Raw genomic sequence first — 27,088 nt, 5'->3', positions numbered from 1 at the left:
AGGCACATATGAAGTATTTCTTAATTGTGATTCTGATAGAGTTACACGAGCGTAAGTAAAAGGCCTTTCAGCACACAGCAAATAAAGAGACAACAGGACAGGGTACAGGGAAATGTAACAACCCCCGGTAATTTCATTGTGCAAGTGTATATTCGATTTTTTTGTTGATTTAACTTCAAGCAAAGGCCCATAATCCGCATTCTGGACATCCTGGTCCTCTAAAATAAGGTAGTAGTAGATACAGTAGAGGTAAATGAGCCGTTCTGTTCAAACTTAATGGTTTTAACTGTGAAAATAATCCTCGAATAAAGAGTTTTCTTACTTTCCATTGAAGCAGCTGGCAGTGATTGACGGTCGCGGCTGTTGCTTGGCAACGGGACGCGGAACCGCCCCGGACAGTGTCCAGCTCGTGCTCGTCCTCTCAACACACACACACACACATACACACAAACACACACACAAACACACACACGTTTAACTGTAAACCCTGCTCACTTTCTAGAGGAAAACATCCGGAGCTGCCACTTCGGACTTTCTCCCGCTTCGCCCCTCGTCTTGTTGGAGGCAGTGACGGTGTCATGGTCGCACAGGAATCATGTCCGACGACGACAGTGCGCCCAGTTTCCTCGAAGACGTCAGGGTGAAGTTTGTGGAGGAGAAAGTTCGTGTCTTCCTGCGGCTGCTGCGTCACACATGGCCGAAGACAGCTGCCAACGAAGAGTTTCAAACTCTGCTCACAGACTTCTTCGAAAAAGAGCCTGTTGTATTTTTCTCCTCGTCAAAAACAGGTGGACTGGTTGCTTCTAAAGAGGTATGGCTCCAAAATCACTCCCCTGACTCCTAAATGATCAAGCTAGCTCACTAGTGATTCTTCGTTGGTTTGGCATGTTTGAGATGTGTATTGATTTGCTTTGTGAGTCACATGTTCCTGTGTGTTCTGTGATTCCAAACGCAGGCCTCATCTGATGGTCAGAACAAGAAGATCTATTTCCTGAAGAAGAGATGTGAGCCTGTCAGCTGTGAGAACTACAGGGAGCTGCTGCTGTTCGGCCTCCTGTCTCCATCACCACTTCTGCAGCTGTCAACCATCGTCGAGCAGGTGACTATTACACCCTCCATCACACACCTACCTCGTAATATATACATTTTACTGCGTGTGCAGTAAGTGGAGATGTTTCCGATTCCATTTTCCCTTCCCTATACCGATTCCCATACATGGGGTTTGCGTATAAGCCAATACAGAGTACCTATCAAATCAAATACACTTTATTGTCCCTATGGGGAAATGTGTCTTTGGCCAAAGTGCTACAGCAGCTGCAGAACACGACTGAATAATAATGCAGAATAAAAGTGAGTTGAATATTGCACATGTCCTAAAAACACTTTAAAATGATAAAACAACCTGATATAAATCTGATACTGGTGCATTAAACAACAACAATGTTAGCACTTTACCAGCTGCATGCTATTGACCCTGTATGGAAGCCATCACTGCTGTATGTTCTGTCTCAGGTAAAACCATTTGAATAACAAATACACATAGAAAAGCCTCAGAGCTTTCATAACTGAAAAAGAACACAAATAAATAAATCTAGGAAATACACATTAATTACGTCCTTTGAATATCTGTTAAAATGCAGCTACACTTAAAAGCCATTTTATATTATGCCAGCCCTCAAAACTGATGTTTTGCATTTGGTATACAGTGCAGTTTTACTAGCAGGATCTTCCAGCATGAAATATTGGCCAATGAAGACATTTGAGCTAGCAACTGGAAACCACTTCTTCTTTGCTGCCCTCAAAACCATACGAAGAAGATGCGATTTTAGAAAATTGCCCTTTTATCTGGGTGAAACTATGCTTTGAAGACATGGATATCAGATTGGTATATAGTTCTGTATACTTTTCTATGCTCGACCTGGCATTTTTGGGGCAATATCAGAGGTACTTCCGTTGCTTGTATCTGTATCGAATTTATGGTTCATGGTTTGAATTCATTCTCTTTGCAAGGTATGCGTCCCACTGCTGTCAAACAAAAATAACCATCAGAAGTGGCCAAATGTGATGTCTGAAGATATCATTCGACACGTGGAGAGCCTGTTCAGTACAACATCAGTCTTACGAGGACAGGTCTTAGGGAGAACTGTCCTCCCACTCCCAACTGCAACAGACTGGATGGAAAATTCAAACAGCACCATCAAAATGTAAGAAACTTTGCTTTTGTTTAATACGCTGGGATCTTAGTTGATATAAATAGTATTAACCAACACTCCAAACATGTATTTTCACACTCAGGCTTAACTATGACCGGGCAGTGGCCCACACGTTAGAGACCCAGGTCATCAACTGGAGCAATGTAATCCAGAAGGTTTTAAAGGAGGATTCATCAGATCTACTTAAGACTGGCAGTAATCCAGGGCCCAGTGTAGAGCTGACGTTTTGGGCATCCAGAGAGAAGAATATAGAGAATATTTATCATCAGGTATCATCTCTCTTTTCCTCATGATCTTCACTAAAGTTATTGTGTCATTTATTTTTATCCCCTGACATTTTTCTCTTTGTTAAAGTGTTTGGATCTTTTACTTGTAGCTCCAGAGCCCCATTGTTCAAAAGATGGCAAAGGTGTTAGAGATGATGGACAGCAGCTATCAAGCAGCAATCAAGATTCTAGTTGGAAATGTCTCTGATGGTAAGAATAGCTGATCTCTTTCCCAAAGTCAAAGTGTAGTTTGCAGCTTGTCACAAGTCTGATGCTCAGGATAATGTGATTATTATTAAGTCTGATTATGTCGGTTTGATTTCTTTTCTTTCCTGATTCAAAAGCACTACAAGAAGCGCAGGACATTAACATCTATCTACAGCCACTACATGCACATCTCTCTCAGCTGGAAAAGGAAGGATTTCCCCAATTGAAAAAATACATCCCTGCACTGTTTCACACTCTCTTCCTTATCTGGACCAACAGCCAGTTCTATCGAAGGCCGAAACGCATTGTGGTGCTACTGCAGGAACTTTGTAATCTACTCATTGAACTGGTAAGAATCCTAAATTTGATATTTAAAATTTTATCAAATTATGCATTCACCATAACTCTGACTTCAGTTAGGTGCTGTGACTGTTAACAAATTCAAATTGATATATGTTTTCACCCTCTAGGCGTCCACATACCTCTCAGCAGATCTGCTAATTAGAGAGGACCCATTCGAAAGCCTACAGATGGTAAAGAGAGTAATATTAGTCTTCAGGTGTTTCAGAGACAGTTACCAGACCCAGAGGGAGAGGTTGGCCAACCATGTGAAACATGCACCCTGGGATTTCCCATCTGCCATGATTTTTGCCCGTTTCAAGCAGTTCCTTGATCGTATGCTACAGCTGGAGGTGGGGATGAGGTTTTTGTATTCACGTGTCACAGTGAGGCTGTATCAGCAGTTTTGTTTCAAATGCAGTGTTGTCTTTGCAGGGCGTATTTGAAATCACGCTGGACTTTCAGAGGATGGAAAAGCTGGAATTTGGTGGACCTCAGGCGAAACTCTACACTGAGCAAGTGGCTCAGATGTATAAAGACTTGTGTAACCGCTGCCAAATGTTGAAGCACAGTGAAAACTGCCCACTCGACTTAAACTCTCAGGTGAAATAGTCTCTCAATGGCATTTATATTGTTAATGACAAACAGCTATTGCACACTGTTGATCATGCAAATTCTGCTCAGACTCATGAGGCACTGATTTATCAATATGGTTGATTTCTTGAATTTGTCAATAGGGTTTTGAAAACGAGTACAAGGATTTCAAAGAGTGGATTGTGGACTTTGAATGCCGCCTTGCCAGCCTTCTGAGTTTGGCTTTTAAGGATTGTTCAGGACTGGAATCGGCCTCCAAAGTAAGCAAGTGTAACACTGTGATACCAGTGACATAGATACTAAAGTGACTAGCCAGTGATAGTTCTACCAACAACAACATCTTTTTGTCTTTTGTCATGAAGCTGCTCACTGTTATTGGACCCTTCCTGGAGAGAAGACAAGTGAGACAGATATTCAGCCCTAACTTCCTTGTGCTGCAGCAATATTTCAGAGAAGAGCTGGAGAAATGTAAATGCATGTTCAAATCCCAGATCAATCAGGTAGGCTATGTTAAACTTGGATGTTAGCAATTAAGCTACAAGGCACATGAACAGGAAATTCATTATTTTTTCATTTACAGATGGAGAGTGGTCTGTCCAAGAACATGGCTCACACATCTGATGCTTTGAAGTGGGCAAGAATGCTCAGAGAACGAATTCAAACACCATGGGAAAAAATCCGATCGCTATTTGATATGTTAGTAAAACATGTGACTGGTCTTCTGAGTTAATTTTCACGAGCCATGAGACAGCCAGGATGATTACAAGTATCAACAGTATCATTACTGTGTCAGGCTTTAAAATGACACTTGTCTCACAGTTGTTCTACATCTCCAGGCCTGCAGGAGGCGTGGAAATGGTGAAGGAGAACAACATGTACATGGAGATGTTGCGTCTCCTGGACCATTATGAAGAGGACGTTTACTCTGACTGGTGTGATGGTTTGGAACAGACCTGCTTGATGAACCTCAACCAGCCTCTTCTCTCCAGAAATGACTCATCTGGCCTGGTTTCAGTCAACTTCAATCCAAAGGTAACTGATCCAATGTCCCTGCAAACTATATAGAGCACTCGCAGTGTATTTAATCTCCGATTGAGAATAATTATTAAATTCTTACTGTTTGACTGATGTAGTCTTTTCAAAGTTAGGTTCCCTCAGAATGATGACATTGCTCCAAGTCCAAGTGGGAATATTGTTTTATTTAATTTATTTAAATTGTATTTGTTTTAAAGCTGTCCAAGGTTAACCAGGGAATAATACATGAATCTTTATGAATAAATCTGGCATATTTAGTAAATTTATATCTATGAATTTTTGCAATTTGGTGCAGATCCAAATAAATCTGGTGGTAGAAGATTTGAATGTGTTTTTCATGGGAACAGTTGAGCCTTGGCCGAGGTATGCACTCTCCTAGGTGCCATTCTAGTTTGTTAGTGATTTTATTTTAGTTGCTTTATTCTCTAATGATTTATTTTAGCTGAAACAAACCATTTGACCACCACCCTGCTGTGATTATACATTGAGTTTATCACTGTTTCTTTTCACTCCTCAGCTGACTGAAGTCTTGAGAGATGTGAAATATATTCAGAGTCTCAGTAAAATCCAAATCCCTGCAGCTGCAACGACTGTTTTCGATAAGCGTGACATGTTAACAAAGGTAAGAAACAAGCAAATTACATCTTGGCCCCATTTACTCACCTGTATACATGTTTGAGTTAAACAATATGTCTTTCTAGTATGTGAGCAGTCTGCAGCTGCTGGTACAATGGTACAACCAGCTCAAGCAGACGGTGCTAGAGGTCGAACTTCCTCTTATTCGTGCCGAGCTGGAATCCGTAGACCTGCAGTTGACAAGAGCAGAGATTGACCTGACTTGGCAGGATCTGGACAGCGGGAGCTTCATCAGCACCACCAAAGAACTGGTCCAAGACCTCGTATGTCGAGTCAGCAGAGCAAAGGAGAACTGTGAAGCCATTCAGTCACTGATGAAAGGATGGAGTAAACAAGTCCTGTTTCACAGGAGGGACAACAAGAGAGGTTCACTCATACAGTTGGAGGACAGAGGAGAGCGGGTCAACAGGAAGTACAACGGCTTGAAGAAGGACGGAGATTCGATCCACGTGCTGGTGCAGGTACATATGAGTGAATTTATTATCAAGTTCACTTTTAATGGACTCTTCTTTAAAAAAAAAAGTAGATAAAATGTAAAATTTTTCGAAATGATCAAATTAAGTAACCTTTATCTCTCTGGTTAAATTTAAAGTAGATAAAGAATATATATTTTTGATGCAGTAAGTTTGGAGTTTTCGATGCTTCTTGCTTCTTATCTTATCCATAAATATGCTTTACTGCTTCTGAAAATCATAACAAATTATATTAAAATGTTCCCCAGGAGAATATGGTTCTTTTCCGCGCTGACCCTGCTTCAGAAGCTTGGCAGTCGTACCTGGAGTATGTGGATGAGATGGTGGTGGAGGGGCTCTTCAGCTACATCAGCCTCTCTCTTCAGTTCTTTGTGGACAACATGGAGTCGTGGACAAAACTGGCGCCTCTGTTCGCGTCTCAGTTGATGCTGACTGGCTCAGGATTGGTCTTCCTCCCCTCACTGGAGCGAGAAGCGGGGGATGGCCTCTATGAGCTGATAGAGGGACTGGTCGGAGACATATTCAAGACGTCAGTGAATATCAAGAGAGTGGCTGCTCACCTGAGCACGGAGACCTACCAGGTATTTGGGGATATTAAAACCCTTTCTACACTTTGTAAACATATGTTTTATTACCCTCCCAGGGATGGTACCGAGGATAAATGATAAATATAAATAATTTTAACAAGTTCTAAAAAGTATTCTATAATGATCAAAAAGAGTATTCTCCTACTTCCATGATTTAAGTGTATTCCTCTTCAAATAGTACACACTCAATATGATATTTGTTATATAATATACATTTTACAGGATGTAATGGATGAGATGCTAGATCTGTTGGACCTGAGGCATGAAATAATGGAGCGAGTGGAGAACGTCCTGAAGAAAGCCATAAATTACCAGGAAAAGTTTGACTGCTACACTCACCTGTGGCAAAATGACAGGGCAGAGTATCTCAGCCAGTTTCTCCTGTATGGACGTACACTCACAGCTGAGGAGCTGGAGGCTCACAGAGCAGAGGTTCTCCCTGAGAGTCCGCCTGCGATTGATAACTTCAAAGAGCAGGTAGAAAAAAAGGCTTTAAAAAAATCATGAATCACATTTTCCCTTGCATAACAGATTGATTGTAATTGTAATATCGGTTGTGATCTTAATTTTACAGATTGACTATTTTGAGGATCTCTATACTGAAATTTCCAAGCTGGAAGATTTCAGTGTTTTCAACGGATGGTTTAAGGTGGACATCAAGTTTTTCAAAGTCAGCCTCCTTAACGTTGTGATGAAGTGGAGCTGGCTTTTCAAAGAGCACCTCCTGACTTACGTGACAAACAGGTAAAATTCTGCATGATTATAAAATACAGATCGATCTATAACATCGGCCATTCTCACACATGCTTTCCCTCTCAGTCTTGATGAGCTGCAGATGTTTGTCCGAGCCACCGTGGAAGGGCTGAACCATCCTGTAGCTAAAGGAGACCAGCACAACTTGACCGAACTTATGAGTCACCTGCTGGCAGTGAGAGACAGACAAACAGCCACTGACAAGATGTTTGAGCCTCTTAGAGACACGATAATCCTCCTAGAACGATACGGAGTGACCGTAACAGACCAGGTCTACTCACAGATGGAGGTAAGGAGATCTACTAACGGAAATGATATGACGAGAGCTACTTTATTCTGAGACAAATAATCGGAATATCTTGAATCAATTCTCTCCTCAGGAACTCCCTGAGAAATGGTGTGCAGCTAAAAAGCTAGCCTTAATAGTGAGACATGAAGTGGCTCCCATGCAGAATACAGAGGTGATGGTGTTACGGAGACGGTGCATGGCGTTTGAGGTAAAAACTGCTTTAGTGCTTTTTTCCAGAGAAAATATATATACTCTCTTTTAAAATGATTGTATCGTATATGCCATCGTGAAGACGTTTTAAGAGCATAATTTTTCAGGTGAAACAAACCAAATTCCGGGAGATGTTCGGAGCAACTGCGCCCTTCACTTACAATGCACTGCATCCCTACGTCAGCCTTGAGAAAGTAAGAGTTCAGCCGTCGTTTGATTATAGCAGTAAAAATAACACAGTTTTCTTCAGTATGAATAACAGATATCACATGTTGTTTCCTAGTCGGAAAAAGCCATTCAAAGCATGGAGAAAGAATTAGCTGAACTTCAGGAGTCCACAAATCTGTTTGATGTGACCATTCCTGAGTACAGAGACATCAAGCTCTGCAGAAAAGAGACCACCATCCTCAAAGAACTGTGGGACATTGTTGTATTTGTGCAGGTAAGTTTCTGATTGGGCATTTTTTTCTTCAATATTGCTCATCTTGAGGTAATGCGAATGCAGCCTCTTCAACTTACCATGTAACCCCCCAAAAAACGATTTGACCAGCCTGTCCTTGTGGAGGCTGTCATTGATCCTTTTACCCTGAAGACTCTAAATGTCCCCATCAAGCCCATTGACTACTCGTCATGCGCTTTTATCTAAACAGAGCAGTGTGAAAAACTGGACAATGACCAAATGGAGGCAGATAAACGTGGACCAGATGGATGCAGAGTTGGGGAGGTTTGCCAAGGTGAGGTCACCAACAGTGCTACATCACACCAGCACATCTCTCCTGCTGTTTTGCTGTCATGCACCATTGCTGTTTGTAACAGATGCCCCTAATAACTGATTATGTTCACCTACCTTCTGTTTGTGTAGGACATGCGGAAGCTTGACAAGGAGGCCCGTCAGTGGGATGTGTATTCTGGGTTGGACCTTTATGTAAAGAACTTGTTGACGTCACTGCGGGCCGTGAGTCATCTTCAGAACCTGGCAATACGAGAGCGTCACTGGGCGCAGCTTGTTCGAACCACACAGGTATACACAGTAGGGGTACATATACATGATTCTTACATGACACAACTTTTCATTCTGACCGTTAATATCTAATTCTCCAATAGATGAACATCACTGTTACTGACAGTACCACCTTGGACGACCTACTGGCCCTGAAGCTCCATTTGTTCGAAGACGAAGTTCGCAACATAGTGGATAAGGCGGTCAAAGAAATGACCATAGAGAAGGTTCTTCTTTATTTATATTTATTTGTAATTATAGCAAGGCCAAACACATCAAGAGCTGTACTGTAATTATCTAAGTGCAAGCTTTAAAGATTATCAAATGCATTTTGGTAGTTTAAAGGCAGTGATCAATTAAGATCTATTAAGATCATATATTTTTGCATTGTATGCAATAAACCAATCAGCTAGCCATCTCCTATCCCTTTAAAAGCCAGGTGAGCTTGGACGATGGCAGATTGCTATTGTTTAATTCCTAATGACAAATCATACAATGTATCATGCTCTGCATTTCTGGTGAAGTGTGGTCAATTTACAACCCAACCTTAAAAGCTTGTTTTTAAGTATGGACACAGGAACAATTGTCACTAAATAACTACCAAGCAAACTTTGTAGCCATTTTGTTATGATAAACATCTTCCTATGTTTTGACTGAAGAGCAATGTGTTAAACAAATAAACAAACATTGTTCAAAATCATGAATATTGTTTCATTCACACTAGAAAGTACGTTCAGGAATTACTCCTATCTCCAAATATTGTTGTAAATAAGGCAAGTTTATTTTTTAACACAGTTGCCATTACCCTGTCCATTGTTTGCATTTCAGGTTGTAACAGAAATCAGAGAAACGTGGGCGTCAATGGAGCTTTCATATGAAGATCATTACCAGACCTCTGTGCCACTTCTTAAATGTGATGAGGATCTTATTGAAGCTCTTGAGGATCATCAGGTAAATATCTAAGTTACTGAACTCGATCTCAGAAGAGTTGTCTGTGCAGGGCACTGATAGTTAAGAACTGAATAGAGAGGAGAGTGCAGAAAGGGGCGCCCCATTGACTGTCTAACAGCACAGCTGTGGGTAGAGAGGTCCCTATTGAGTCCTTTGATTTATAGCTTCTGTAGGACACAGGCCATTGTTTGACTGTGGCAGTCTTTGTACATGTACACCAGATGTATTGGGGGGGTTATAGCCAGCAATTAGAAGTCCTGCCTCTTCAGTGCCTCCATCTTTGTTTAAAAAGAGTCTTTTCCTCCCCCACTTTTTATTGTATGGCATGCAGATGAGGGTGAATGTGTCTGACACATGTTATGATGTCTGGTATAAAGTGAGGACTTTGTCTTTGGTATATTTGAGTTTTACATTAAAACAAATCCTTTCAGATAAGCAAAGCTGATGTCTCCATGTTCTCCCCCTTCAGGTTCAGCTCCAGGGCGTCTCTCAGAGCAAACACATAGATCACTTCCTGATCCAGGTGCTGGAACTACAGAAGCAGCTGACTGTGGCTGACTCTGTGCTGTTGGTCTGGATGGAGGTGCAAAGGACATGGGCCTACCTGGAAAGCATCTTTAAAGGCTGTGATGACATCTGCCAACAGCTGCCTGCAGACGCACACAGGTTCCAAGCTATAGATGAAGAATTCAAGGTATGGACTTACATGTCAGTCGTACAGTAAATCTAAGTCTGTTATTCTCATGATTTTAAACATTTTTGACTGTTTCAGGAACTAATGTTGGACAGTGCCAAGACCAAAAATGTCATAGAGGCCACCAACAAACCTCATCTCTATGAGAAGTTAGAAGATCTACAAAAAAGGTGATGCTTAAATTCCTTTCATTACTCTGTTTTCAGTTGAAAGGTTTTTGACCTCTGTGGTGGTCACCTTTTCCCAACAGGCTGGCTCTGTGTGAAAAGGCTCTTGCTGAATACCTAGAGACAAAGAGACTTGCGTTTCCACGATTCTACTTCATTTCTTCTACAGATTTGTTGGACATCCTTTCTAAAGGGAGTCGCCCTAAACAGGTACACAGATGGAGAAGATCCATTCATTTTTATTTGTACTATAATGATGTCACTGTTGTTCGGATTACTATTTCTCATGGGAAATGTATTGACGTTTTTGTGTTTTGCAGGTAACTGTCCACCTCTCAAAACTGTTTGACAACTTGTCAGATCTGGAGTTTGCAGAAAATGAACCGGTGGACAATCCTAAACTTGCGGTGGGCATGTACAGCAAAGAGAGGGAACATGTCCCATTCCAGACTGAATGCTGCTGTTATGGCGCAGTAAGACACTACATTCATTCAGAATCCAATAGATAAATGATCTAATGACATTTACTATAATAAGTTAACTAACGGTTGAAATACTTTTTGATAGGTGGAGGTATGGTTGGCTTGTCTTGAAGAGTCTATGAAGGAGTGCGTCAGGGGTCACCTATCTGAGGCTGTGGCCACGTACGAGGACAAGCCCAGAGAGCAGTGGATTCTGGACCTCTCCGCCCAAGTGGCTCTGACTGGATCTCAGATCTGGTGGAGCAACGACATGGAGCTTGTGTTTAAAAGACTGGAGGAAGGTTACGAATCTGCACTAAAAGACTACAACAAGAAGCAGGTGTGTATTTCATGTTTAACAGACGCACGCACACACACACACACTACCAATATACTGTATATACACATATATATGACCTGAGCCGGGTTTGTGGAGCCTCAGAGTGGTATTATCATTCTTGTCAGTTTCATCAGCACCCTTTAGGTTAGCATGTCCTTGGCTGCTGTTTGAATAATCTCTCTCACCCTTCAAGCGACTGTACTGCACTGATTGGATCTGCTGTTATACACGACCAGTGACAAATACAAGACATCCAGTGATGCTTTAGTCCCAGTCTTTGATTAGTGTGCACCGCCGTGTCTGTCACATCGTCTACAAGGTCCATGATCATATAGTGAATGTAGGTTGTTCTGTATAGATTGAACTTTTAACAGCTTTGACTGATTAACAATACAAATGATACGAGGAATTTGAACCAATTTCACTGTTGCCAATCCGGTTTTATGTGTGATTTTCAGATTAGCTTGCTTCTCCTAACAGACCCCTGTCTATTTCCAGAGCATTGCGCTAAAGCAGTTTTTCTTCCCTACTGCAGATTTCTCAACTGAACTCACTGATCAGCATGCTACTGGGAGAGCTGAGCCCGGGTGACAGACAGAAGATCATGACTATATGCACCATTGACGTCCATGCTAGAGATGTTGTTACAAGCCTCATCACGCAAAAGGTTAACACAACTGCCATAATCTGTGTTTAGTGCGACTGATTTAATTTGGGAATTATGAAAAGATGCCACTCAATAAGTGTATAGCATAAATTCAATGTTTTGTTTTTTTACTTTTTTGCTTTCATTTCATCAAGAAACACATTGTTCTCTGAGAAATAGCAACTAGCAATGATTAAGAAAGTGATGACCATACAAAAGGACAGGGACAGAAAAACAACATAATAATAATATTGCACCTTAATGTGAACAATAATTGTCCTTTTTTACATCACAATAAAAAAAAAACTATAGTCCTAGAATAAAACTATTTCCCCTCGTTATTACAATTGCTCTTCTCACTGCGTTCTGTGTGCACAGATCACCACCTCACAAGCCTTCCAGTGGCTTTCCCAGCTCCGACATTGCTGGAATGAGCAGCAGCGCCACTGCTATGTTAACATCTGTGATGCTCAGTTCCTTTACTCTTATGAGTACCTCGGAAACACTCCACGTTTAGTCATCACTCCCCTCACAGACCGGTAATGCTGCTATTTATCCGCTTGGAATGCATGTAATATTTCAACACCTTGGCTAGATTCAGCCTTGCTAACCAATACTTCTGTTCCTTTGTGGCTTAGCTGCTACATTACATTGACTCAGTCACTCCACCTGACTATGAGTGGAGCCCCAGCAGGTCCTGCTGGAACCGGGAAGACTGAGACCACTAAGGATCTCGGCAGAGCCTTGGGCATCATGGTCTACATCTTCAACTGTTCTGAGCAGATGGACTACAAGGTGTGAAATTCCACAGACTGTTGTATACATATTATTATTTCCCACACAGTTCACCACCCGATTAGATTTTTCAGTGAACATGTATGTTTGGATGCAAAATAAAAATGTTGTTTTGTTTTCAGTCAATCGGAAATATCTACAAGGGTCTGGCTCAGACTGGTGCATGGGGCTGCTTTGATGAGTTCAATCGTATCGCTGTGGATGTTCTGTCAGTTGTAGCAGTGCAAGTCAAAACAATACAGGACGCCATTCGCTCTAAAAAGAAAAGGTGGCAAATCAAAGCTCAATATTTCAAGACCTTAAATGTTGAAACAGTTAAAAATGTATTAACACACTGTGAAATTTAACAGGTTCCTTTTCCTTGATACGGAAATTGACTTAAAGCCCTCTGTGGGGATTTTTATCACAATGAACCCTGGGTATGCAGGAAGGACAGAGCTGCCTGAGAACCTCAAGGCTCTTTTCAGGTGGGAATCATACAATAAGGTACTTTACACACCTCATGTACCTTCAACAATAAGATAACCGTCTGCTCTATCTGTGTCCTAGACCCTGTGCCATGGTGGTGCCCGACACTGAGCTTATTTGTGAGATAATGTTGGTGGCAGAGGGCTTCCGAGGTGCTAAGCTTCTAGCCAGGAAGTTTATCAGTCTGTATACTCTCTGCAAAGAACTGCTCTCCAAGCAGGTAGGGGAAAAGCACTCAGTAGCACTGTTACATTTCATAATGTTGGCTTACAAGACATCATCAACAATAAATCTTCTCAGCCACACCTCAGCAGCTCAATGATGCATGAAACCATTCAATAACTCTCAGTGCTTTGTATGACATGATTTATGGTAAGCATAAACACTGGAGTACACATCTTCCCTCTCCTTCCTCACTTGTCTATTAGGACCACTATGATTGGGGTTTGCGCGCTGTCAAGTCTGTTCTGCTTGTGGCAGGGACACTGAGAAGAAGAGACAAGACAAGACCAGAGGATCAGGTGACTTATTTGTGTCAGTCACATCACAGCTGCAAGATGAAGAAGCTTTGTTTTATACAAGCTATGAAATTTACTTTACAGGTGCTGATGCGTGCTCTGAGGGACTTCAACATGCCAAAAATTGTGACTGAGGATGTGACCATCTTCTTGGGACTGCTGGGAGACCTGTTCCCCGGCCTAGAGGTGGAGAGAGAGAGGAGCTGTGAATTTGAAAAGGCAATCCGGAATACCACACTGGAGCTCCGCCTTCAGCCCGAGGAACCATTCATCCTTAAGGTTTGTCAGTATGCTTTGTATAACTTGCAAAAAATACTTGTATAATAATAATAATAATCATGTTTTCATAAACAACTACTTTTAATCAGGTGGTGCAGTTGGAGGAACTCATGTCCGTGCGTCATTCTGTCTTTGTTGTTGGAAATGCAGGGACTGGGAAAAGCCAGGTTGGAATGTTTTCATAATTTTTTATAATCAGTTGTTTTGAAAACAAATGCTCAATTAAATTTTTGTGAGGCAGATGTCAAATATCGGATGTATGTTCATTTTAACAGATATTGAGAGTTCTCCATAAAACGTATGTAAACTTGAAGAGGAGGCCTGTTTGGAATGACCTCAATCCAAAGGCAGTAGACAGAGATGAATTGTTTGGCTTCATCCATCCTGCAACCCGAGAGTGGAAAGATGGTAAGAAGACGTGGTTTTAAATTTAAAAAAAAGAAATTATAAAAAAAAAATTAGAAGACAAGAAACTGCTCTAAATCATACTGGGTGTAAAAAGTGCTTATACACTGCAATCTCCGTTGTGGTTTACATCCCTCAATCTCTGTGTAAGGTCTGCTTTCATCACTGATGCGAGAGCAGGCCAACATCTCCCACCGAGGACCTAAGTGGATTGTGTTGGATGGAGACATTGATCCGATGTGGATTGAATCACTCAACACGGTGATGGATGACAACAAGGTACCTCCCCTCTGTTCACTCATACACTATTCTACAACACATAGCAACTAAGGTGGTATAGAGGGGAAAATATGTTTCTTTACCCCTCCTTCAATAATCACTTCCTGGAGTGTGAGTACTTGGAGGTATTTTTAAAGCGCAATGAATCATGTCACAGTAATCTTGTGCTTTTTACCGTTTACCTTATCGTCTGGGTAGAGTCCTTGTCCATCGTATTCACTGTTTAAATCTTATGATATTTGGAAATAAGGTTTCATAACAACTTTTTTCAGGTCCTGACTCTGGCCAGTAATGAACGTGTGCCTCTAACCACTTCCATGCGACTGGTGTTTGAAATCAGTCATCTTAGAACAGCCACCCCTGCCACTGTGTCCAGAGCAGGAATCCTTTATGTGAACCAGCAGGACCTGGGCTGGAATCCGTGAGTTTCTATTTACATATTATAAAAAAAAAAAATTGTATTATCTTCTGTATCATGCTTTTTATTTATTTGTGTTAATATTTTCTACTTAAAAGTCTGATTGTGATCTGATCATCCCAGCAGTTTAAAATGATTCCTTGCTCAGGTATGTCGCCAGCTGGATTGATCAAAGAGAACGGCAGACAGAAAGAGCCCACCTCACCATTCTCTTTGAGAAATATGTACCTCGTTGTCTAGACAAAATGAGAAACACATTTAAGACCATCACTCCCATCCCAGAGAACTCTATGGTGCAGGTACACAACACACAAACAGCCACAGTGGATTTATTTACTCTTTTGTATCCATATTTTAAAATCCATCTAAAATAAAAATGTTCTTCTTCTTTAGACACTCTGCGCTTTGCTTGACTGCCTTCTAACACCAGGGAATATTCCATCGGACTCTCCACGTGAGCTCTATGAGACCTACTTCACCTTTGCCTGTATCTGGGCTTTTGGTGGGGCCATGTATCAAGATCAGGTATAAGTTGTTATATAGTTGGTATAACATTGTTACTATTAAACATTGTTGATATGGCATTTTCAACATTTTCACTAATTCAAGAGAATAATTCAAAGATTTTGATGAAAGAAAATCTGGCATGTTTAGGGGACTGATATTTATGAGGTTTTAATTTGGTGCAGATCAGAAAAATCAGATCTAATGAATTTGAATGCGGTTTCATAAGGGGACTGTTGGGCCTTGGTGGATGACTGTGTTTTGCGAGTGCCCTTTTAGTTTTATTTGAATTAGAAATAACAGTGTAGTAGAAGACTTAAAATCTTATTTTCTTTGACATATGAACTTATTCACTAAACAGCAACTAAAAGAGCCACTCGAGTGCTTATGTGCAAATGAGGGTAATAAAACGCACTCATATTTTTATTTTATTATACCCAAATGGTCGCTCAACAGAAATTATGCATTTTCCACAGGAAAAAGGAACTGGGAACTACTCAACTTAGTTATAACTCCACTTACTCCTTGTTTTGGCTCAAAGGTATAAATATAGCAGGCAGTGCGACACAGTGCCTTTCATTGGGAGGCAAATCAAGAATGTCAAATGACCATGAATAATATATACTTAACTGTCAGTCATTTGGACTAATAGTGGGGTCGTTCATTGCCATTGAAATAATAGGAATTACTGCATGATTTTATATCTTGGATGGTTTGTCCAGCTCTGTGATTATCGGGTCGAGTTCAGTCAGTGGTGGACCAAAGAAATGAAGACGGTGAAGCTGCCGGCACAAGGGACGGTGTTTGACTACCACCTTGACCCTCAGACCAGACGCTTCCTACCCTGGAGCGATACTGTGCCGCCGTTTGAAATGGAAACTTGTACGCCATTACAGGTAAGAACGTACACACTGGGATCGATGTGAGAGAGGTTTACCCTTCAAGTAACTCCTGAAACTTTTCCAATCAGTTTGACAAATAATCACATACACGTCCACTAGAAGCAACCTTCTATAAGAAGCAAAACAATAAGCAAAAACTAACAATACAGTCGTACTGTGTGCCTCAGTGAACATAATAAGAGAGGGTGAAGTCACGTCATAAGGTCATGGCAGGGGTGCTAAAATGGATGATAGGCTTGCCACTGTGTCTGATTACCATCCACTACACCCCATACCAGACTGTGTGGGGGTGAAGGCATGAGCAACAAGGCTCGCGCCATCACCCACGCTCTATTGTCTTTCTTTATGCTCCTGCTTACAGCTGTGAATGCTCCAAAGGCTCTTGCTGGGCCATAATTAGTGGGGTTTTGTTCTGAGCAAATGATGCTATTATGACAGAATAGTTGTGGTACTGCTACTTGGGAAATACAAGAAATTATAAATCACATACAATTCACTGAACACATGTCTGTCAATAAATCACACTCAAAGAAAGCCATAATAACCATGTATGTTTCTGCGCTGTGTCTTCCTGCTGTTTCTATGATTGCAGGCTGTTCTGGTACACACAGCAGAGACTGTGCGTCTCCGCTACTTCATGGACTTGTTGCTGGAGAGGAGACAGCCGCTGATGCTCGTGGGGAATGCAGGAGTGGGGAAGACTGCAGTTGTCAGGAACAAGTTAGACTGTCTGCCCGAGAATTACATGACCACAAAAGTACCTTTCAACTACTACACAACCTCCCTCATGCTGCAGGGTGAGTGAGGGATTGTGGTAGAACATCTGGTAAACTGCAGCACCATCTGCTGGTAATTTGCAGACTGAAAAATGGTGGAAGGAGCAAAAACCTAGTACTAATACAATTATTGCCTTAGTAATATGAGATTTCTGCATTTCCCAATATTTTTTATGACTGAACCAAATATCTTTACTATATTATATGTGTTAGGATGGTAGTTTAGATAAGGTTATTTTACTGTTGATTCATGATGTTTCAATTTTTCTTTCTCTCCTAGGGATCTTGGAGCAACCGTTAGAGAAAAGAGCAGGTAGAAGTTACTCCCCTGTAGGCAACCGAAGGCTGATATACTTTATAGATGACATGAACATGCCAGCTGTTGACGGTTATGGCACAGTGCAGCCTCATACACTTATAAGACAACATCTGGATTATGGGCACTGGTGAGAATGTCCCTCACTCTTAGTAGGCTACCAGCTTTCATTTGTGTTTTTGTGTCTACTGCCACAGCATTACATATTTGTCCAAGCTACAGTGTGTTTGGTTTATTAAATCAAGCCTTCTTCTATTTCATGTAGGTATGACAGACAAAAACTGACCCTTAAAGAAATACACAACACCCAGTATGTTGCCTGTATGAATCCAACCGCTGGGAGCTTCAAAATCAACCCCAGACTACAGGTGTGTTTTCCAAAATAACTTGAGATGAAGATAAATTGTGCCATGATCATTTATTTTCCAATGCAAAAATCCCAACAACTCGTTTGAAATATAGTTTAACTTAAGATAAATAGAAATGAATGTATGTGTAAATTAGTGGAAAGGTTATCCAACGTTTTCCTGAAGCACAGTTCAGTCTTGTTCTGCATAAAGCCCCCAGTCTTCAAATTGTTTTTACAAAGAAAAGGCATGAAGAAGAAGAATTTTCAGCTGTAACAATGTCACAAGGAAAACTTATCTTAAATCTCCTGTGTGGTTAGGAGTAAAAATAAATCATGCAACAGATTTTAAAACAATAATTTATACTCAAGTGCCGGTATGATGAGGGTGTACATGAATGATATAGCAACTACTGCTACTTTTATAAAAACAAGCCTGTAGTGTGTAGTTTAAAAATACATTCCTGCAAAAAAAATTAGATTGTAGTAGAAGTTTTTGGGGTCAACTTCAAACTAGTGCCTTGTAATAATTCAAATTGTCCACTGTTGTACATTTTCTGAAATGTGGTTGTTCATGTCTTCTCTACAGAGACATTTCTCAGTGTTTGCAGTGAACTTTCCTTCAGCTGAAACTCAGACGTCCATCTTCAGTCAGATCCTCTGCAGCCACCTGAACCAGCAGCTTTTCAGTTCACTGGTTCAGAAAAGCGCCCCAACTATGGTCCAAGCTGCCATAACTCTTCATAACAGGATGGTTCACAGCTTTCTGCCCACAGCGATCAAATTTCACTACACATTTAATCTACGAGAGTTGTCCGATGTCTTTCAGGTAGTTGATAGTGGGCAAGTTCTGCAATTGGACTTTTGAATGAAATATGAAATATTCATTTTATTACCTGTGTTGTTCAGGGAATTCTCTTCGCTGGACCTGAATGTGTGAGAGACAGCACTGACCTGGCTCGGCTGTGGCTTCACGAGTCCTGCAGAGTTTACTCGGACAGACTCGTAGATGACAAGGACCTGCAGCTCTTCAGGAAGCTCCAGATGGAGACTCTGCATGAATGCTTTGAGGCAAACCACAGAGTTTGATAAACAGTCTTCACTGTATGAATTGCTGTTCTTAACCTTCAGATAACACTGACTGAAAGGTTGTAATGATTTGTTGTGCTTGTGCAGGGACTGGAGGACAAAACGCTGACAAAGGAGCCTCTCCTGTATTGCCACTTCTCCCAGATGAGTGAGGAAGCCTCTTATGCTCCTGTTGCAGACTGGTCTGTGCTCAGGACCATTCTCACTGATGCACTGGAGAACTACAATGAGCTTAATGCAGCAATGAATCTGGTGCTGTTTGAAGATGCAATGCAGCATGTGTAAGTATAGATGGTTCAAATATTATTGTAACAATTACTTTAAAATTATGACAGAAACTTCAATTTATTTAAGAAAGGAGGGAATATCATGAGTTATAGAAATATTTTTGAAAAGATTGTGAGTATTGTTGTTGATAAATCATATCACTATTTTCAGAGTTGTTCAGTGTAGATTTTAATATTTGCAGAGCAACATGTATGAAGTGAGATCCCATGATTGTGTTGTTACCAGCTGTCGCATCAGTCACATCCTGGAGTCTCCGAGGGGTCACGGCTTACTGGTCGGGGTCGGGGGCAGTGGGAAGCAGAGCTTGACTCGTCTGGCTGCCTACATGTCCTCTGTGGACGTCTTCCAAATCACTCTCAGTAAAGGTTATGGCATCCAGCACCTCAAGGTAAATATTGATGTCATGAACAGAACATTATTTCCCTGTTTAATTAAATTAAATATGCTTTTATGAAAATGCATAATTTATAGCTTTAAAATTCATTCTTGATATGCAAATATACATATATTTTATCTTTCATAATTTTTCTCCCCGACTGAATTCAGTATATTGATGAAATTCATTTTTGTTCTGCTTCTCCACTGATGCAGGAAATAATTGTCAGATACTATTAAAAGCCACTGAGTAATATTTCAATATCTCATTGATGAATCAAGTTTGTCAATTTAATCATTTAATAGTCTATTATCAAGGCGTTAGCATGGGAGTTGTGCTTTCTCACGGATTGTTATTGGACAATTTGTAACTCTGTAGTGGAAACAGCAGAGATTCATGTCCTTTGTGGTTTTTTGTAGATGGATCTGGCCGGTTTGTTCCTGAAGACCGGAGTGAAAAACCAGCGTGTGGCTCTGCTCCTGACTGATGCACAGATACCTGATGAGCGGTTCCTGGTCATAATTAATGACTTACTGGCCTCAGGTCAGAGACAAACTCCACCACAGTTGTGCTGTTAGTCAGCTGTGTAGCCTGAGGGACCACTGATTGTACCTCTTATTCAGGCTTTGCTGTCGCTTTGACATCAGATGGACCACTGATTTCTACAACTTGTTAGTTTGTGATTATTAATACATTTTTCCTTTCAGGAGAAATCCCTGAGCTCTTCAGCGAGGATGAAATTGAAAGTATTGTCTCGGGGGTGAGAGCTGAGGTTCGGGCCCTTGGACTGCTGGACAACAGAGACAACTGCTGGAGGTTCTTTACTGATCGGGTCCGATTACAGCTCAAGGTCTTGTATTCCAAATTTCTTCCACTATCTTTTATTATCCATCTCCAACTTTATCAGTCTGAATCTACTGATATTCTATCGCTCCTTAAATATCTAACTTTATAAGTTGTTCAATTATCTGCAATCACTATTCTCTGAAGATTCCTAGGTGACATGCCTTATTGTCATCTTATTTTTTCATTTATTATCCTCAGTTTAGGAATGGGACTCAGTTTGAGACTGTGGAAATGGACTTTGAATTGTTTTTTAAGAAAAAAGTGGTAGAATTTTGGTTCTTAAAATGATTGAGAAAACCGATTTTTTCATTAGCCACCAAGAGAAACATTAGACAAGGTTAGAAATTAGCAGCTGCTACACTAAGGAGGACATCTTTGATCACACTTGAATGTTCCATCACAGCCGACATTCACAGCAAGAAATTAATGAGAAAATCCGATACACACACTAACGTGTTTGAGAGAGAAAATTAAAAGCACAGCTGCTATTTAATATTATTACATATGTTTGACAAGCTGACTCACACACATGCTGTCTAGCTAATCTTTGCACTACGGCCTTGTAGCGTCACCGTCTGCTCCAGCCAACTGGGAATGTGTATGATCGTCCGCATGCCAGTAGGATGGTAGTGGGACCACAGAAGGCTGTCACTTATGGGTTCCCATCTTGAATGAATCTGTGATATCAAGGATCTTTGTTGTTGTTTGGGATAGGGGTGCACATTTGTGGGTTCATTGGTATGTATCTTGGTAACTCTTTGTGTCCCTGCTCCTTTGTTTGTAGGTGGTATTGTGTTTGTCTCCTGTCGGCAATGTCCTTCGTGTTAGAGCCCGTCGGTTCCCGGCCCTCGTCCAATGCACCACCATCGACTGGTTCCACCCCTGGACCACTGATGCTCTGCAGTCGGTCAGCCACAGGTTCATCCAAGAGATTGGAGGCATTGAGGTCAGGGCTCTGAATTTACTACTTTATGTCACCGTTTCTGAATAAAATTATAATTTTTGGCTCAGTGTTTCCCACCGCACATGTATTAACTGTCATAGATGTATCTGTGGGTGTGATTTACAGCATTTCCCTCGGTTTGCCATGTACCAGCGTACTCCAGACATAGTTAGATGTTAATGAACACCTTTTAATTACTACAGTGCAGCTGGATTAACTTTTCCATAGATCCCTCATCATTAGTTCTCTGCTGAGCTACTGACAAATGGCTGAACACATGCCTGGAGACTCACAGTGAGTGCAGGCATATCATTGTTTTCCATCAGAGCAGTGGAACCATCACAACCCAGGATCATTTATGTTAATGAGAGAAGAGTGATTAAGCACATAACGACCCTCTAAGGAGGCACAGCTGTCACAACCAGGAAGTGTCATCACATATGTGAACATGTGCCAGACTGTTACTCTCCGCTCTGTCTGTCTGTCTGTCTGTCTGTGTGTGTGTGTGTGTGTGTGTGTGTGTGTGTGTGTGTGTGTGTGTGTGTGTGTGTGTGTGTGTGTGTGTGTGTGTGTGTGTGTGTGTGTGTGTGTGTGTGTGTGTGTGTGTGTGTGTTTTTTGTGTGCTCTAATTGTGTGTTCTAATTGTGTATATGTTCCCTACACTTGTTCACATGTGGATGTTTATGTGCAGTAATAGTACTGACGAAAATGTGGCATTAGTATAAGTATTTATTTTATTGTCATTATCATTGTATATATTTTTTTACGATTGCATCTACTTAACAGTTACATTTACATTGTTTGAATGGAAAGTGGTATACAGTGTGATTGATTGATCGATAATATTTACATAGGTAACTTTAGCTTGAATGTTAAAAAAATAAGAAGGAGAGTGGAACAAGTCAAGTTCTAGTGATATAATTATACATAGAAAAATCATTAATACACTTTTTTAGAGAACAAATTTGGAATTTTCAATTCAGTCTGCATCATGAGCAAACTGTTTTGAAAGGTTAAAACACATTAATATGTAAGACCTTATACCTAAAAGTTATTAATGATTGTTCATCTGCGTGAAGGGGCAGGAATACAAGAAATGAAATGATCATTTATTTAAAGTTAGAAACGCACAACCCACTAATAGTTGTTACACGAGGCCAATCAATGAGCAACTTCTTTTCGCATCTCAACTGAATACAGCATGCGTTGTCAAAAACCATTATGTCAGATCTTAATTAATAATGATTTTTCCCTACTGGCTCCCTGATCATTAACAATGGCTTTTTGTGAATTATGGTTAGGCTTGATCCTCGTATTCTCCGCTCATTTGTTTTTGCTCTAATTGATCGCTAACTGAGTGATTAATGGAAGCCGTGTGTCATTGAGCACCGCATGATGAATCCCTTGTTGGACAGTGGTACAACTGCGACTGGAGACAGTGTTTAGAAAGTTGGAGGGCATCCGAGATAATGTAAACATTGTGCATGTCTTACAAGCTGCACGTCAGTGGTCTGAACACATTATTTTCATAGGGGTTTCAAAGCCTAATCATTCCTGGTAGCTGCACCTAAATTTCAGATTGAGTAAGTCAGGGCCAGCCAAGGAAGATGGCAAAACTTGTAGATGAATTCAAAATTTATGAAGATAATATTTCAGTCCCCATCAGGTTGGGGATGTTAAACTCTACTCAATCCACCTCGCCCTCTTCTCCCCTCTCCCCCCGCTTGTCTGCTTATTTTTACAGCCTGCCGTCCAGGAATCCATCAGTCTTTTCATGGCCTACGTTCACACTAGTGTCAACCAGGCAAGTGAAAAATACCAGCGCAATGAGAAGAGGTACAATTACACCACCCCCAAGAGTTTTCTCCAGCAAATCACTCTGTACAGAAACCTTCTGGAGAAGAGCCGCGCTCAGCTCCAGCACAAGATGAACCGGCTTGACAGCGGCCTTCAAAAACTCCAAACCACTGCTGCTCAGGTACATTTCTGCATTATATACTGTTGGGGGCTAATATCAGGGTTTACGGTACAATTTATTGTTAGGAAAATTTTAAAAACTACTCCTCTCTGATTTAAACAGTTTTTCCCACAGATTATATCACAAACTGAAGTACATATAAGGATTTTCTTCCTGTTTTTAGGTTGAGGATCTTCAAGCAAAACTGGCGTCGCAAGAAGCCGAATTGACCTTAAAGAACAAGAACATTGAAGCTCTCCTTGCAAAGATCGGACTGCAGACTGAGAGGGTTAGAAACAAGAGAGAGGCTGCAGATGTCGAGGCACAGAAGGTGAGATATCGTGTCTCATGGTCGCTTTCATACTCTTTTCGGCAGTGTTCTCATCATCTTACAACATGTACTGCATAATGTTTTAGGATTAACCTCAAAGTGTTTGCTTTTGAACAGGTTTCTGTAATCCAGGCAGAAGTATCAGTCAAACAGAAGGACTGTGAAAACGACCTCGCCAAAGCAGAGCCATCGCTGACGGCAGCCACGACAGCACTCGACACCCTCAACAAGGTGCCTAATTTTATCAGATGCGCAAAATTCCTTCAAATGTTCAGTTATTCTAATGATTACGTAATGTTTATTATTGTTTTTTAGATGAATCTCACCGAGCTGAAGGCCTTTCCAAACCCTTCAGTGGCAGTGATCAATGTGGCAGCAGCTGTGATGGTTCTGCTGGCCCCCCGCGGTCGAGTGCCTAAGGATCGGAGCTGGAAGGCGGCGCGGGCCTTCATGGGCAAGGTTAAGCTGTCACCGTGTCAATCACATCTGCCTGATTAATGCCAAACTAATTTGTGCGTGGGCCTTGACCCTGGCCCTGCCCAGCATCTCAGCAATACTCACATTACAGCTGGATGGCTCTATGAATATGCTCACTCTCTAGCAGAGCCAGCGTGTTAACCGTTTCTCACCCTCTGAGTGACTGCTCATGCAAGTTTGAACATGCAATTATGTATTTAAAAAAACGAGTTGAATTTAGTATGTAATGGGGGTTAATTTTTTTCTTTTCTAAAAGTGTAATTTTAGATATATTCAATTGTTGAATTCGTTAAAAATACATTTACATCTTATACGTGCTTATATTTATTATCAAGAGCAGCATTTGATAAGAATCTTATTTTTACTGTGGCCCTTTATGGCCGATGAGTGGGCCTATATTTGACATACAAATTAAAATCATGATACATAGCACAAACATATATATTTTACAGCTATATTTAAATATATTCACGTAGTGTTACCAGTATGCTCAATCTGTGAGTGTAATGCTGTAGTATCACTGCCCAGTATTAACACACTCATTTTAATTAAACGGCAGTGACTATTTAATCTGTGTTAATATTATTGAGAAATTATCAAATTATAATCCTTGTTTTAGACTCTTTTGTAAACATAGCATGAAGTCGTATCAGGTTTTTAAGTCTTAATTAGTAAGGGATATTATATAGTATATATTTTATAGATAAATATCAGCCCAAATTTCGTTTGTGTATATTAATGTATCCCGTGCATTTGTGTTTGTGTCAGGTGGATGATTTCCTGCAGGTCCTGGTGTCATACGACAAGGAGCACATCCCTGAGTCCTGTTTGACTGTGGTGAAAAAAGAGTACCTGAGAAAACCTGAATTTAACCCTGATCTAGTTCGGACCAAATCTACAGCTGCAGCTGGTCTCTGTGCCTGGACTATTAACATTGTCAAATACTATGAGGTCAGACAACAGCTTCAGATCAGTTGCAGCTATCTCTCAAATACATTCTCTGCTAAAAGTTTGATTCTTTTTCTTTATTTCATTTATTGTTCCTCCCTTTTTTGCAGATTTATTGTGAGGTCATTCCAAAGAGACATGCATTATCACAAGCTAATGCAGAGCTAGAGACAGCAACAGCCAAACTGTTGTCAGTTCAAAAGAAACTAGCAGTGAGTGAACTATTATTATTATACTTAACCACTTAATCACAAAGCGACTGTAGATTTCTGTATTTTCTATTGCTTCATTTTGCTTTGTTCCTCCAGGATCTTGATGCCAACGTTCAGAGCCTAACAGCTCAGTTTGAAAGGGCTACAGCTGAGAAAATCAGTTGTCAGGATGAGGTGGCGCACACCAACCAGACCATAGAGCTCGCCAATCGACTGGTCAAGGGCTTAGAGGTAAACAAGGAGAGATAGAAGAGGTCCGGTGGGGTCACTGGGGCTGACCTGGCACAAAGTAAACCGTTAATTTACCGGAGGCATGCATGGAGAGGTGCTGGTAAATCAAACTGCATCAATAATCTGGACTAGAAGTTGTTATGTCTTGGCAGGATGAGCTGACAGTTGTATGAGTAGATCAGGCAATGGGAGATTTTACAGCCTGGCCCAGCAGCATACTGGGGACTTGTGAGACAGGTAGAGAGGGCTGCACCACAGACAACGCATGGCTGAACTGGGCAAATGGCTCGCTGAACGCTTTCCAAATGGAGAAAGGGAGAGAGATGGCAAGAACGCTACACTAACACCGCTCTCTGTCAGGGTGTGTCTGTGTGTGAACACGTCCTTGCTCAAGCTCTAGTTTATCTTTGGTGCGGCAATAATTCATTCTCCAAAATGTTTCAACAAAATGTTATGGAATATAAATGTACAGAATATATAAATGTGTAATGCTGCACATTTGTATGATTTGTTGAAAATTATATTTAACACTTTAGCGTCGCTGTGCCTGACTTTTTTTCGGGCTGCAGCATCTATTATGAATATGAATATGAAATAAAAGATGGCCATTTCAGTGGCTATTCTGCAAGTTCGACTTTCTTATTCTGCAAAATAAATGTGGTTTGCATGGAACAGCTTGGCTTTTAAGCATATCAAGATAAATGTTTTGTCTTTATGGCATTGACCTGGAAGCAATAGTGTTCAGACTAATAAATCAGGCCGTCTATATTTAATCATTAACTTACCTCAAAGCCTCAACAGCTGTTGGAAATTAACAGTGTCTCAGCCCGGACTGAGTGATATTACAGGCAATCCATAATACATTAGAGTAAAATTATAGTGATTTTTAACTGTCCGAGAATTTATTATGTGACATATTCTACATTCACTGCCCCTTGTAAGAAAATGCCATGCGTGATTTATTGTTGTTGGGCTGTCACAGTCTTGGTATTGAAGGTTTAAATTAATGCTAAATTGATGCTGAGTGAATCAAACTTCCAAAGCTATTTTAAGGGGATTGCAGCTGTATGCTTTACTTATTACATTTTCTTAGTTGGTGAAATAAACGTGTGTGTGGCAGGTTGCCCAGCATGTACATTTCCCTGCATTGTATAATCCTCTTTATTCCTTTTGGTTTTAAGTGTTTTCACATGAATTTTCCTTGTAAATCAGTTATTTTGATTGATTCCTGTGTATTTTTTTTTTTTAAATGATACTGAAGGCTGCTCTTTGTGTGTTGCAGTCAGAGAAGGAGCGATGGTCCCAAGCAATTGTTCAGTATGAAAAGCAGCAGAAAACCCTGTGTGGTGACGTTCTCCTCACTTCAGCATTCGTGTCTTACATGGGATATTTCACCAGGCAGTATCGTGTGGAGCTTCTGAACAATTCATGGATCCCCTTCCTTCAGTCTCAAAAGGTAATGCCAGTATTTTTTAAACTGCTTTAGACTTATAATCGAGTTTAGAGTAAACATTTTCTCTTTA

At 40.8% G+C, this 27,088-nt stretch overlaps 1 protein-coding gene across 1 annotated transcript in view; it reads left to right on the top strand.

Moving 5' to 3' along the window:
* Positions 1–595: 595 nt before the first annotated feature.
* Positions 596–27,088, top strand: part of LOC128449390 (dynein axonemal heavy chain 11) — a 37,361-nt gene continuing 10,868 nt past the window's right edge. Inside the window, exons 1-63 of the mRNA XM_053432523.1 lie at positions 596–811; positions 956–1,099; positions 2,011–2,204; positions 2,296–2,482; positions 2,590–2,689; positions 2,824–3,035; positions 3,157–3,378; positions 3,461–3,628; positions 3,763–3,879; positions 3,982–4,119; positions 4,200–4,315; positions 4,456–4,651; positions 5,172–5,276; positions 5,356–5,751; positions 6,012–6,344; positions 6,573–6,827; positions 6,925–7,094; positions 7,170–7,392; positions 7,484–7,600; positions 7,710–7,796; positions 7,886–8,044; positions 8,253–8,336; positions 8,465–8,623; positions 8,707–8,829; positions 9,431–9,553; positions 10,023–10,247; positions 10,326–10,417; positions 10,498–10,624; positions 10,735–10,887; positions 10,982–11,215; positions 11,751–11,882; positions 12,240–12,400; positions 12,500–12,656; positions 12,779–12,924; positions 13,007–13,123; positions 13,206–13,344; positions 13,553–13,645; positions 13,727–13,921; positions 14,011–14,088; positions 14,197–14,329; positions 14,478–14,605; positions 14,878–15,026; positions 15,172–15,322; positions 15,417–15,548; positions 16,250–16,423; positions 17,022–17,226; positions 17,486–17,651; positions 17,787–17,889; positions 18,457–18,696; positions 18,777–18,938; positions 19,044–19,237; positions 19,470–19,632; positions 20,040–20,163; positions 20,328–20,470; positions 21,251–21,412; positions 23,154–23,387; positions 23,551–23,697; positions 23,815–23,928; positions 24,013–24,156; positions 24,943–25,125; positions 25,233–25,334; positions 25,431–25,565; positions 26,848–27,021. Of these exons, the coding sequence (XP_053288498.1) occupies positions 596–811; positions 956–1,099; positions 2,011–2,204; positions 2,296–2,482; positions 2,590–2,689; positions 2,824–3,035; positions 3,157–3,378; positions 3,461–3,628; positions 3,763–3,879; positions 3,982–4,119; positions 4,200–4,315; positions 4,456–4,651; positions 5,172–5,276; positions 5,356–5,751; positions 6,012–6,344; positions 6,573–6,827; positions 6,925–7,094; positions 7,170–7,392; positions 7,484–7,600; positions 7,710–7,796; positions 7,886–8,044; positions 8,253–8,336; positions 8,465–8,623; positions 8,707–8,829; positions 9,431–9,553; positions 10,023–10,247; positions 10,326–10,417; positions 10,498–10,624; positions 10,735–10,887; positions 10,982–11,215; positions 11,751–11,882; positions 12,240–12,400; positions 12,500–12,656; positions 12,779–12,924; positions 13,007–13,123; positions 13,206–13,344; positions 13,553–13,645; positions 13,727–13,921; positions 14,011–14,088; positions 14,197–14,329; positions 14,478–14,605; positions 14,878–15,026; positions 15,172–15,322; positions 15,417–15,548; positions 16,250–16,423; positions 17,022–17,226; positions 17,486–17,651; positions 17,787–17,889; positions 18,457–18,696; positions 18,777–18,938; positions 19,044–19,237; positions 19,470–19,632; positions 20,040–20,163; positions 20,328–20,470; positions 21,251–21,412; positions 23,154–23,387; positions 23,551–23,697; positions 23,815–23,928; positions 24,013–24,156; positions 24,943–25,125; positions 25,233–25,334; positions 25,431–25,565; positions 26,848–27,021 (10,155 nt within the window). The remainder of the gene's footprint in view (positions 812–955; positions 1,100–2,010; positions 2,205–2,295; positions 2,483–2,589; positions 2,690–2,823; positions 3,036–3,156; positions 3,379–3,460; positions 3,629–3,762; positions 3,880–3,981; positions 4,120–4,199; positions 4,316–4,455; positions 4,652–5,171; positions 5,277–5,355; positions 5,752–6,011; positions 6,345–6,572; positions 6,828–6,924; positions 7,095–7,169; positions 7,393–7,483; positions 7,601–7,709; positions 7,797–7,885; positions 8,045–8,252; positions 8,337–8,464; positions 8,624–8,706; positions 8,830–9,430; positions 9,554–10,022; positions 10,248–10,325; positions 10,418–10,497; positions 10,625–10,734; positions 10,888–10,981; positions 11,216–11,750; positions 11,883–12,239; positions 12,401–12,499; positions 12,657–12,778; positions 12,925–13,006; positions 13,124–13,205; positions 13,345–13,552; positions 13,646–13,726; positions 13,922–14,010; positions 14,089–14,196; positions 14,330–14,477; positions 14,606–14,877; positions 15,027–15,171; positions 15,323–15,416; positions 15,549–16,249; positions 16,424–17,021; positions 17,227–17,485; positions 17,652–17,786; positions 17,890–18,456; positions 18,697–18,776; positions 18,939–19,043; positions 19,238–19,469; positions 19,633–20,039; positions 20,164–20,327; positions 20,471–21,250; positions 21,413–23,153; positions 23,388–23,550; positions 23,698–23,814; positions 23,929–24,012; positions 24,157–24,942; positions 25,126–25,232; positions 25,335–25,430; positions 25,566–26,847; positions 27,022–27,088) is intronic.

This window comes from Pleuronectes platessa, chromosome 10 (assembly GCF_947347685.1).
Source record: "Pleuronectes platessa chromosome 10, fPlePla1.1, whole genome shotgun sequence".
In the NCBI taxonomy this organism is placed as follows: domain Eukaryota; kingdom Metazoa; phylum Chordata; class Actinopteri; order Pleuronectiformes; family Pleuronectidae; genus Pleuronectes; species Pleuronectes platessa.
Note: the sequence above shows the minus strand (reverse complement) of the source record. Positions and strands in the feature narration are given on the sequence as shown.